The sequence below is a fragment of the Labeo rohita genome, chromosome 1 (assembly GCF_022985175.1).
Source record: "Labeo rohita strain BAU-BD-2019 chromosome 1, IGBB_LRoh.1.0, whole genome shotgun sequence".
NCBI lineage: Eukaryota > Metazoa > Chordata > Actinopteri > Cypriniformes > Cyprinidae > Labeo > Labeo rohita.
This window is the reverse complement of record NC_066869.1, coordinates 29,751,573-29,764,958: the sequence shown is the minus strand read 5'-3', so window position 1 is coordinate 29,764,958 and position 13,386 is coordinate 29,751,573. Positions and strand designations below refer to the sequence as shown.

General features: G+C 36.0%; 1 protein-coding gene across 1 annotated transcript in view; it reads left to right on the top strand.

Annotated features, from left to right (window-relative positions):
- pcca (propionyl-CoA carboxylase subunit alpha) overlaps nucleotides 1-13,386 on the top strand; it is a 58,351-nt gene that overhangs the window by 37,286 nt on the left and 7,679 nt on the right. Inside the window, exons 18-20 of the mRNA XM_051111837.1 lie at nucleotides 1,076-1,178; nucleotides 2,555-2,653; nucleotides 6,155-6,208. Coding sequence (XP_050967794.1) covers nucleotides 1,076-1,178; nucleotides 2,555-2,653; nucleotides 6,155-6,208 — 256 coding nt within the window. The remainder of the gene's footprint in view (nucleotides 1-1,075; nucleotides 1,179-2,554; nucleotides 2,654-6,154; nucleotides 6,209-13,386) is intronic.

Below are 13,386 nucleotides of genomic sequence, written 5' to 3'. Positions count from 1 at the left end.
ACCATATGGCATCATATTTTCAGCAAAGTTGCTTGTAAAGTTTATTACATTACTTACATTGTAGCTGTATAGTCTAGCAATTATGAAAATTTGCATATGAAAAACAAACGATTTGTTTGGTTTTTCGGTTAGGCTTTTTGACAGAAACAATATATAACAAAAATATAAATATGTTTTTCTGTCAGATATGTTTCTAGAAGTTCCAGCAGCCTTAATCCTTATTGCTCAACCCTGCATAATAATGAATAATCTTAACAGGATCTTCTCTCCATCCAGCTATTTCTGCAGCAGTCCAGTATCACACTTTGTGTTTGTAAAAGAAAGCTTATGCTTCAGGGGCACCATGTTTCATATTTCTCCTCATATTAATTTGTAAATACCCCTTCTACTTTGTCAGGCATTAATAAAATATACCAGGTTAAATACAAGGTTCAGACAATAACCTCGTAATGTAAAAACAAACAGGAAATGCGCTTGGCAGTAATCTGCTTATAATTGAAGCCCAGCAGGCAAGCGTACAGCACTGTGAATAAACATTTAATACATGCAGCTATCAAACAGCTTTAAAACAGAAGTTGTATTTAATGTAAAACCATCTTTTAATAGTAAATTAATTGGTTGTCAATGTATTTCTCAGACTTGGCCAGTGAAACCCAGCCAGTCGTAATTATTCTTCATCTGGAAAAGGCCAATTTACACTTGAAAAAAGATGCAGAGAGGCCATCTGTCTAAACATCTCTTCGGTTTCCTCCTTCACTGTCTCTTTCTTTTCTCTTTTTTTATGTGTTCCAAAAGTTATTGGTGGGGGGTGGGCTTTCTCTTTGTAGTGAATGCAGCCCACCACAGTGGAAAAACACTGCATTCCTCCTAATGCATTTACTTTAGGTCTCCTAGCTGTCAGTCAAACAGCCGGTGACCATGCAGTTTGTGTGTGCGGGTTGGGGATTAATTCATCTGTAGAGGAAAGAAACTTTATAGCTGAAATTTCTGAGTTGGAGAGAAAGACAGTATATTTGAAGCGCCTGTTATGAGTAATGATAAACATTCTGTGTCTGTGTATGTGTGTGTGTTCCAGGGTGTCCGTTGTTCCTGCAGAGAGCAGACAGTGGGAGTTGTGTGTGGAACTTGATAAAGGTGTTCAAATGCTGGGTGTGTCTCGGTCTGGAAACAACTATACGGTGGGTGAAATTGTTCAGAATAATACATCATCTGTAACATCTCAGAAGGAGCTTATGTGGTGACCATGTGAGTTCTGACAATTAGTGTGTCCAGATCCTATTACTTTTCTCTCTCTCCAATAATTTCCTGTCATTCCTGTCAAAGCCTAAAAATAATAAAATAATTTCCATGTCTTATTTACATCATTGTCCTAAATTATGGATCAAGCTTTGTTAGCTTAGACAGGTTCCACACAGTACACAGTAAGTACACCATCTGGACCCAGTTTTTCTATTATGACCATTCAAAAGTAGATGTGTGTATATATATATATATATATTTATATATATATATCTTTATTAAATTCTACTTATTGTAATTAAATTTTATTTAATTGCTCTTTATTTTGAGTGGTCTTTCCAGCTTTATTTATTTTTTATTTCTCTCCGTCCGTCCGTTCTCCCATTCTCCAAACCACTTTATTTTATTTCATTTCATTTCATTTCATTTCATTTCATTTTGATTCCTGAGGCTCAGTTGGTTGACTTACATACTTTTGTAATTCCCATAAGTAAAAATGTCAGATTTCACACAATTTTAGCTAATGTTGTCCAGCCTGCTTATACAGTTGATGTCTATGAGAAGGTATGTTCTCTGCTTCTGTTAAAGTATTCCCAGTGTGCACTTTTGCTCCCTTGCTAACGCCCATGTTCTTTGTGGTGGTATTTGTGTTGAAATCAATCCCTCGACTCTAAAGTCTAAATCACTTTAGGATCTGTGTGTCTTCCTCTTCTGTTACTGAAAGACCCTCACAGAGCAGCAGCTCTCACACTTTCCCTAAGACGTCACTCACTAACTGTGTGTTTAGACACCTGTGGCCCTTCAGTCGGGGATAAAAGGAGCCTCGGGGGTTCAGGGGCCTCACCTGATCTCTGTGGACCCCTCTCTCTCTCTCTCTTACAGCTGAGGGCTGGATGTGTGTTTCTCTCCCAGAACTGCACATCAAACTGGACCCCCTGCTCCAGAGAGGGCCCTGGAGGTTCTAGTGTCCCAGCATGCTTTGGGAATGTAACTGATTATTCGGAACGGTTGTTTAGACAAGTGTTTGAGGGCTGAGGGTAATTAGTTTGACCAGAGACACTGGTTTAAAGGAAAGACTAACATGAAACCCCCCCACCTCCCCTAACAGGCATCAGGTGGATTTGGGTGAAGAAACTACAGACTGACCTTACATGGGTTCAGAAACTTACATTTGATTTCTTTGTCTCACGGTTTCTTTCACACAGATCAGCTCAGGCTTTTTCCTCTCTCTCACACACACAGATTAACTCAATTATAACATGGACTTTCGTTGTTCTCCGTCTAACTCCTATTGTGTGTGTGTTTGTTGCTTTAGGTGGAGATAGATGGAGAGAAGGTTGAAGTGTCTGGAGACTGGAACTTGGCATCAGCATTGCTGCCCATCACTGTCAACGGCAAACAGAGGACTCTCCAGGTTTGCAAACATACGCATGCATGTGTAGAGAATAACTGACTAAATATTGAAAAGTTTTAAAGAATTATTGAGAAGTAATGCACCTGAGGTGCAATATTTGCAACTGTCCAATCAATCCAACCGTCCGGAGGCCAAATAAGGGGCAGCGTGGTTCTAGCCCACCCAGATAGCTGACCAGTCCACTCAATCAATCAAAACGGACAGAATATACTAATGGTGTGGAAATAAAACAGCAAATTAGCCACATCTGTTGTGTATATATAGTTGGGAAAGTGTATTTTTACAAATACGTAATAATTGTATTTTGCCGATCCACTGATTTGCAAGTGCTGTTTTTATGAATGCAGTGTTCGGAATTATTATTGTGTTATCATAAAGATTGCTGGTTAATGTCACATTACTTTACTGCCAAGAGAATGGACTCATATGTATGACAATGTCATATGTAGCTTTAGAAAGTTTGATTGATTCTAGTGAATTGTCTTGTTCTAAATAGGCTTCTATGTCATATGTAGGAAAGTCTGATTCATTTTACTGAATTAGTTTGTCCTACCCATGTACAGGGTTTCCGCGGGTATTAAAAAAAGTCTTAAAAAGTCTTAAATCGCTTTTCCGTGAATTAAGGTCTTGAAAAGGTCTTAAATCAGAACAGCAAGTCTTAAATTCATATGATCATGCCATTCATTTTCGTGAGGAATTGTTTCCTTATGCGTTTCATTTTAAAGTGAAGCGAAAGCGTAATTTCTGTGCTACATGGCTTAGGTCGCTCAATATTCATTAAACAATATGCATCATCTGTCAGTCACCCGAAGAAGAACGGGTCGTTTTGATTTTTTTTTATAGTAATAAAAATAATTTAGTTCAGTTAGAGAACAGACAATACAATTACAACTGAACGTGGCTGCTAAATGCAGTGTGGCAAACAACAGTCGCATCACAGATCAGATTTCATTTATCATCTGAAGAGAGTCGAGCTGACTGACAAGAAGAGAGAGGTGCCTCCTTGGCGGACGAGTTTTAAAAATATTTTGGATTTTGAAAAGCCTGTTGACTTCTGCCATTTAGGTGATAGTGGAAATTTCAAATGTATTTGGTTCCACAGTGTTTTCTGATTTTTATTTATTTAAACTGTGTACTCTGCGTTTCTGATTTATTTGGTTATACAGTGTTTACTGATTTTCAGTTTTGCATACCTATTTAAACTTTGTGTAAGTTATTATTTTATATTAGGCATATAATAGTGTATTTTTATTTGTTTTATTAATAAAAGTTAATTCCGCTAATTTTGAAAGTGAAAGTAAAATGCGCACAACGCTTTTACAAGCTAATTAAAACCCGAAGGAAAAAAGGAAAACTCAAACAAACTAAAATCAAACAACGGCGTGACGCCGAATTGCAGCTAATTTGAAAGTGAAAGTAAAATGTGCACAGCGCTTTTACCGAAGGAAAGCGAGGAAAAGAGGGAAAACTGAAACGAACTAAAAACAAACAATTGCTAGACGCTGAATTGCTGCTAATTTAAAATTAAAAGTAAAACTCGAGCTGTACTTAGAGAACATATTGCTGTTTTCCCTTCAATTTTCTTTAGTTGGTTTTAAAAAGGTCTTAAAGTCTTAAATTTACCCTCATAAAACCTGCAGAAACCCTGATGTAGCTTTGGAAAGCTTGATTTATTCTGGTTAATTGGTTCGTTTGAATGGCTCTTGTACATGTCCAAAAAGATGGAGCATTTTGAGTCCCTACATGGGATTTCATGTCTTTTTTTATATCATTATTTCTTCAACTGTGAAGTTATGCAAGTTATTTTTATATATATTTTTTTTCACATGTCTCATATTTGACTTCATTTATTGGATAAACCCATAATATTACTGGACAGAAGTCCACCCTAAAACATCTATCAGCTTGGAGATAACTGCCCTCACCTCTGATCCAGAGTCAATTATTCAGCTTATTATGCAGCTCTTTAAAGTATTTGATTCTGATTGGTCAACTTTTTTTTTTTTTTTTTAATTAATTTATTTTTTTAATTGACCAGCTTCCGTGGCAACAGTTGGTTATATCACTATGTGATCACTTTCTTTAATTGAAATCAAAATCAAGTATTTTTTTGAATAATATTTAAAATTATTTCTTTAAAATAACCACCTTCAAGAAAATGCGAGACAGCAGCAATATGAAAAAAAGACTTTGTTTTTATTAGCCTATCCAGTTAAAGCCACTACATGTGGCGCTGCTGCGTTGTTCATTAAAAATATTGCGGAAAAAGAGAACATCAATGCGGCGTCTTGTTTACGTCAAAACTGAAACTTTTTTTTAGAGGGACATCTATCGCCGTTGCACTTGAGATGCATGTTTATGAAAAAACATATCTTGAGACTTTATGGTGCATTTTTTCCTCCATCCCACTGCATCTCATGTTTTAAAAAAAAAAAAAGTACTCTGTGTGATTTGGCTTTCGGTCCTTTGTATTAAACTGATACATGCATACACTGCCCTCCAAAATTTTAGAAACACCCCTGGCAAAGTGTGGTTTTGGACGATATCAGCATAATTCCTTATCATTTTTTGGTGCAAATAAATTAAAGTAACTTGACATTATCATTGAAGACCAGCAATAATAATTTTCATTTTGATTACATAATAATGGAAATATATACATGTCAAAGTCAGACATGCCCCTTTGCCAGCTGTGATGCTTGGTTACTGGTTTAAACTTGGCCCAGGTTTTTAAAAGATTTTTGGGTCAGCACACCTTAATAGCTTTAACAATTGATTGCCAATTAAGTTTAGAGTACAGTGAATTTAGGCCCAGATTATGCAGAGCTGTAATAGCTGCTAATGGTGGATATTTTGATGAATCGAAAAATTTATTTTTTTCTATGTACAAAAGGTTTGTGTAATAAAATATGTTTTCGTTTGTGTTGTCCCTTTTCAGTGCAAAATTATCACAAATTAAAAAGGATTCATGCCAATATTGTCCAAAGCCCCACTTTTCTAGGGCGTTTCCAAACTTTTGGAGGGCAGTGTACATGAAGCTGTTTTGTTTTTAGTTGTTTAAGCAACTTAATTATAATTGATTTATAGAAATCATTTTAAACATTACGCACTTTTTTTCACATATAGCCATGTTGTGTTATTGCTTTGAATAAATATGCTTTAGTAATATTTTGCTCGATGCGCTCTCTTGTGGCCTTGTGGCGAATTTTAATGTTTTTCAGCCGTAATCCCCAAAAAACCTAAACAGTTTCAATTATTAAGCCTTTTGATTTTCTGAGCAGTATGATGTCATAGTGCTCAAGCTCCGCCCATGACCTCTAATGGACTGTCCTGTATTAGCACCTATATGCGGCAGTAATTAGGTCAGCAAGTTTCATAAAATGAATCAATACGCAAACATGTTGGCAAATCAGAATAAAGAATTCACCATGGCTGTGGTATAAGCCCCTGACAGTATATATTATCTCACATTATGTTTTACTTTTTTGTCTCTGAATGCAGTGCCTCTCGCGGACAGCAGCTGGAGAAATCACCCTGCAGTATCTGGGTACTTCAGTAAGTCTTTAAACAAGCACCTCATTGTGGCATGAACTATATATCAGTGGTATAACATTGGAATATTTTATTAGCTTATGTATTATTTTATTAGGCAAAGATTGTCCACAGCACAAATGATCATCTTCGTTGTAAATTAACAGTAAATACATGTAACAGTAAATGTGCACGTAAATACAGTCATGGTCATATTTTCTTTCATCTTGCACACTTTTGTTCATGTATTTCAATAAATAAAGGATGAGGGTCAGTTTTTTGAAGGATGAGCATGCCAAATCTATGCCAAAATTTTGCAGAGTTTGACTGAGCAAACAACCTTAGATGAAAAAAAAACTTTTTAGCCTATGTTGAGCAAAACCTCCCTCTTTTAAAAGTTAAAGCATGTTTATTTTTCTATCCAAGCCATTTGTCATTATATTATTTTATTTGTATTATAAGACCTTGTCAAAAACTATTTTTTTATATTTGTGAACCATTAGTTGAGAACTACTACTAATATGAATTTATTCATAGACTGTTCTAGTCTTAAATGTTTCTGTTAGTTATGTCTGTAGTTCATCCTCAAGTTTTGCTTATGTGAATTGTTCAGTAGCTGCTCTTTGAACCGTACGATAATGATTGAAGCCACACCAAGGACAATAACCATAATAAAAGTATACCATTTTAAAAATCTTTAAATTCAGTGGGAATAGTGAAGTCTACACTGCAGTTATAATGATAATGACACAGAGAAACAATAACATTGGAATCACTTTCATAATTTTATTTTGTAAAGTATTTCATAACAGTCATTTTAATTTACACTACCAGTCAAAATGTTTTTTAACATTTGATTCAAAATAAGCCAAAAGCAGTAATAATGTGAAATATCTTTTACTAATTAAAAAACTGCTTTCTATTTGGATGTTTTGTGATCAAAGCTACATTTTCAGCATCATTACTACAGTCTTCAGTGTCACATGATACTTCAGAAATCATAGACGATTAATAATAATAATAATAATAAGCAAATCACTAAAGTAATCAGCATATCACTGAATTAATGATGCTAAAAATTCAGATTTGATCACAGGAATAAATTATATTTTGAAATGTATTTAAATAGAAAGCAGTTTTTTTAAATGGTAAAAAAATATTTCAAAATTGTGCAGTTTTTGCTGTACTTTAGATCAAATAAATGCAGGCTTAGTGAGAAGACGAGACTTCTTTAAAAAACATTAAAAACTTTTGACTGGTAGTGTATGTAATAATAATAATAATAATAATAATAATAATAATAATAATAATTGTTATTATTTTAAATAACAACAGTACAGTTGCAATACTAATATTTGTAGTTGCTTTTTCTTTGTTTTCAGGTGTTAAACCATATAGTTTTGTTTTGGCAGGACACTCACCAATGCTGATATTACTAGCATTTGGTGCTTGGCAAGTGTTAATATTAGGCCCTGGCTATAGTTACTGTTTCTGTTGTGAACGTGTCTTATGACTACATGTTTGTGTCTGTTCATGAGCACTCTAAGGTGTTTTTCCTGTGTACCTCATGCTGGGTGATATATGCTATATAATGTCACTCACAGGGTTGTGTATCCTGTCTTTACACTCCAGTCGATCTGCCAAACACGCAAACACACAGACTCACACTCAGTGTGGTCAAAGCAACGCACAGGTGTCTCAACCCGACTACAAATCAACCCAAGCCGCCCCGTCTTTGTTTACTCAAAGCCACCTAAACAATCAGCGTCAACGTTTCGCCAGCTTAAACAAACAAACAGGGTTAAAAACACAGTAACTTTGCAAAAGAAGAGGAAATGCCGGCTTCCAGACTGCACACGCGTGTGCTTCATGGGGGGTCTCTGCTTCAAAGATCTTCTGAGGGGGTTTGTTTCAAAGTTTCCCCGGGGTCACGGCTATTATAGGATGCCTTCCGTTCATTCTGTGTTAACAGGTCAGTGAGGCTGTGGCCATCAGCGCTTGACTGTTTCTCTGTCAGGTCCAGCAGAAACCAGAGTTTAACAGTTTTCGGAGTTTCCTCCTGTAAGAAAAGTAATATAGATGTTTCTTCTCAGGCGCTCTGAAATACTGTGAGATCATTAGTAGCCATTAGTAGTGCCTAACCTAGTAAAAAGTCATTAGTGAGTACCAGAAACAGTACAGTTCCTTTATCAGCATTAAAAATAATCAAAATGTGATTTTTACTTTATAGTTTGCATCCCAGTTTTTCATATTGTCCATCTTAAATGTCATGCGAGATTGAGGTTAGTGTGTCCTCTATTGAAAATTCTGTGGTGCCAACGTTTCCGGTAGATTTTTGACATATGCATATTTGCATGCGCTATGGGCTAATATCACCCACAACCCTTTGCTCTAGAATGGAGCATAATTTTATGACAGTTCGCTTTACATTTCCTTAGTGTGTAGAAAATCTCCATGTGACAGCTGTGCAGACCTTGTGCATTCTAGCAGTCGGTTATTAAAATATTCCATGCTTTCTGCAGCCCTTTCCATAGATTTTATTGGCTGGTAACATTGCGAACCTTGCAGATGAATACTTCAAACTGCAATTCACCTGCGTCTTGTTTTCACTGTTGCAGATTGTACTTGGAATAGCCCTAGTTTAGAGTATGGACTGATGAGTTTCTAAATAAATGCTTCTTTTTGCACATTTTTAAAATCAAAATTTGATTCACAAGTGTACAAGGACTTTAGCACACTTTAGCAGCTGAAAAAATTGCAGTCTCCACACATCATTATGCAGCGCAACTATGTTCAACTGTGCTGATAATAAGAATCTGTCTCAAACTCCAGTTCAGTAGATTAGAATGATTTCTTAAGGATTATGTAACAGTTTTTTGCAGTAATGAAACATTTTTTTTGAATGGTTACCACTAAATAGGAAGCAGCACAACTGTTTTCAGCGTTGATAATAAAACATTTTTCATGAGCAACAAGTCAGCATGTTACAATGATTTCTAAAGGATCCTGTGACACTGAACACTGGAGTAATGATGCTGAAAATTCAGCTTTGCATCACAGGAATAAATTACATTTTATATTATATATTACAATATAAAATGATTATTAATAATAATTGCTAAACAATATTTCACAATATTCCAGCACTCTAAAAAATGCTGGGTTAAAAAGAACCCAACTTGGGTTATTTGGCAACCCAGTGCTGGGTAAATGTTGGACAGAACACATGATGGGTTATTTTGATACAGCTTGCTGGGTTAAATGTTTTTACCCAACATGCTGGGTTGTTTTAAGTCAACAATTGTTTAAAAATTATTATATTGCTGGTGATTTAAAAAATTACCAGGCAACCACAATAATCAAAAGATTAACATTTATTATTAAGCAAGAACACCAATGGACAAAAATATAAGACAAATTAAATTTTTGGGGGTGAATACAGCATAGTTTGCAATATTACATTATTTAAACTCGTTTAACAGGCTTTTTTTTAATTTTACATTTAAAAGTAGCAAGGCGTTTCCATCATGCAAAACGACCACTGCTGACGCAGCTGACTGACATCTTGTCCTTGTATCTTGCATTGTGTAAAATAATATAATATACAGCACACTAAACACTTTATAAATTAAATCAAATGTATACAGGCCTTTATTTCGCTGGAGGAGTGCATCAAATTGGCTCTCCTGTAAAGGATGCAAACAGCCCACCTCTGACTGTATCTCAGCAGCTGGGTTATTTCGTCAGAGACAGGCTCAACTCAGCGGTTGGGTAGAAAAAAATAACCCAATATTTAATAACCCAATAAAATGACCTAAGAAGCTGAACCAAGCATTTGGGTTAAAAAAAAAAAAAAAAAGATCTGTATTTTTTTTTTTTTACTGCCTTGGTGAGCATAGAAAATCAAAATATAAAAAAATCGAACTGATTCGAAGTTATAATGTTATTGATTGGTAATCTGTAATGATAAATAATGGAAAATTAGGTGTTAGTCTTTACTTTAAATTCAAGTACCCAACTATGTTGTGGTACTTCTCCTAAGCACATGTTGGCATCAGTTTTCAGTTATGACTTCACCTTGTTTCCCAGAGATTTAGTGATTTGACCCCGGTCACAGAACCATCACCCTTCATTACCGCGTGTGACCTGAGTTTAGCACAGTGATGTAAGGCTTCCTTGGTTGAATTCCTGGAAAGCAGACATATTCCCTTCAGAGAGCTATCCAGTGATTAATGAGTGAGCCACCTTTTCCTTTCTGCCAAATATAGCGCAGAAATGACATCATCCCTAATATACAAGGGGGTCTTCACAATGACATGCTGGGTAGGAAGTGCCACTGAGGGTGAGAAACTTGTAGGGCTTGTTTACACTTGTTGTTTGGGTCTCTTGGTCCTTTTTTTCTGGACCGAAACAGAAATTGATCCATTTTTTTCTCCATATAGTGGACTTAAATGGGAGTGTTCCAATGTGCTCCAAGTTTCAATGCAGCTTTGAGGGGTCTACACAATCCCAACTGAGAGTCTTATCTAGCGAAACAATCACTATAAATAAAATGTATATACTTTTTAACCACAAATGCCCGTCTTGCACTAGCTTGACCTCACGCATTACATAGTCATTATGAAAAGGTCATGTATGACGCAGGCGGAAGTACTGACCAGTGTTTACAAAGTGAACGTGCAAACCCCCTTTAATAAAAGAGGTAAAATGAAAATGTTGGATGATTTTGAAGTTGGAGGAGAAAGCAGGAGAAAATGAGATACCCTACCCTACGCTACCCTACATTTTTGAACCAAAGTACACAGACAAAGAGCTAACCGGCAGGACCTTTCCAATGTGATTACGTAATGCGTGATAATTGGAGAACTAGTGCAAGACCAGCATTTGTGGTTAAAAAGTAATACATATATATATTATGATCGTTTCCCTAGACAAGACCTTTATAGAGCCATTTGAAGCTGCTTTCAAACTGCAGTTTGGACCTTCAAACCATTATGTGGAGAAAAAAATCCTGGAATGTTTTCCACAAAAAACTTAATTTTGTTTCAACTGGAGATTAAAATCCTTTAACATGGAACATAAAGACACAAATAAAAGCACAAGGATACAGTCAGAACCTGACACAACAGCTTTTATGAGGAAAATTTTGCGTCAAAACTTACAGTACATCCAAAACAAGGCTGTGTGCTTGGCTAAATGTGCTTGCTGGATGTGTGTACCAGTGTTAAATTTCATCAAGACAACGTCGAAAAATATTCGTTAACGAACCTTTTTTCTGTGACTAAGATGAGAAGTTGATGAGCTAAAACTAATATCTGATGATAAAAACTGACGAAATTTATGCCGCGTCTTCGTTAAGACGAGTTGGGACTAGAATGTTATTTGGGGACTATGGGACATTCAAAATACATCCTATAGGCTAAGTTAACTCTCTTGTCTTTCAAAATGTGCATCCCTGTCATTGGATCATAAGGGATGTATCTAGTCTCAGTATGACAGCCGCAAACAGCTGGCTACCAAAACACGAACTTGCAATTTGAAACAATGGCCTCAACACCCGAAGGGTTAGCGATAGAGTGACCAGACGTCTTGTTTTTTCCGGAAGTCACAATTTGTTGTCTATTAAAGGGGTCATCGGATGCTAAGTTCACTTTTTCATGTTGTTTGAACATTAATGTGTGTTGGCAGTGTATGTACAAATCTACGCTATACTGATAAAAATCCATGCAGTGGTTTTTAATTAATCTATAAAAGTAATATCCCCTTTTTCAAATCGAGCCGTTCTCAGATGCCTGTCGGTGTGCTGTCACACCGACAGAGGCCACTCCCACAATAGTTGATTGACATGAGCTCTTACCTTAGACCAGCTGTCACAGTCCAGTAACTTTCCATGTTTCCATGCCAGAGCAGGGATGTAAGTTAGACAAGAATATCTTCGATTGAGCGATTGAGGTGTTGCTGGATGTAATAATGAACATAGTGGTCGTCATTTACTCCTGACATCTGAGCCGCTGAAGATGCAGTGGATTATGTTTGTTTGTGAAGGGAATGCGCCTCCCGATCTACATATATCCATCTATGTTCGCGTGAATCATTCGTGATCCAGCTTTACTTACAGCAGAAGTGTGTATAAGCGTTTTTTTATGAATCTTTGTGATCGCCTTTCCTTATAACGTGGTAGTTAGGAAGTTTAGCGGCTAAACGCGGCTAAATGCGGCTAAATGCGGCTAAAGTAAACAAGACCGTCATTCCACAGAGAGAAGAGAGGGGCGGGGCGAGCAGAGCTCATTTGCATTTAAAGGAACAACCCCTTAGAATTAGATGATTTTTGCAGAGCTCATTTTGACAAGGTAAAAAGGGTGTTGTCTTACAAAACCATTGAGAATTTTTAATCAAAGTGTATTAGAGACTTTTCATTAAGACCCTAAAGAAAATGGCCATCCGATGACCCCTTTAACAAGTTAGTGAAGGCAGGATAGGCGGAACAGCGCTGATAGCGCTCTCTCTGGCACACATTCCATTCTTCAGTTTTCATACAGCGCATGATCGGTTCTCAGTTCTCCAAATGTCCATCGTGTTGAGTATCTCACATAAATACAGTCAGTTATGGCTTAAGTGAACGTAAACAGGTGGGTGAAAACTGAATGTGTCAGTATTACATGCATGCCTTCCGTATTAAAGGGACAGCATTCCTAATGAAATACCTCTGTGTCATTAATGTTAACCAAAAAGATGTTAAATAAATGTATACATGTTAATTAAATCTACTGTATCTGAAAAATGAATTTAATTTGTATCTTTACCCAGAAATGAAAATTGTCATAATTTATTCCAGTTTCAGTTTATTAACATAATGTATTTCTAAATTTAATCCTTTATTCAAAATTCTCATAAGCTTAATAGGTTTGGTATAAAGAGAGAAGAATTAATGACTATTTCTGATTGAGTACTATAAAATAGCTACTAAAATAAATGTTGGTAATTGCGTTTTGGCTAAAAGTAACAACTAAAAGTTGACAAAAATGTAATGACTTTTCGTCGACTAAAACTAGACTAAAACTATGAAAGACTCAAATGACTAAAATGTGACTAAGACTATTAAGCATTTTCATCTCGAGATAAAGACTAAGAGTAAATCAAAAATGCCTGTCAAAATTAACACTGGTGTGTACATATGGTGGAGTTTATAACTCATGAAGAGC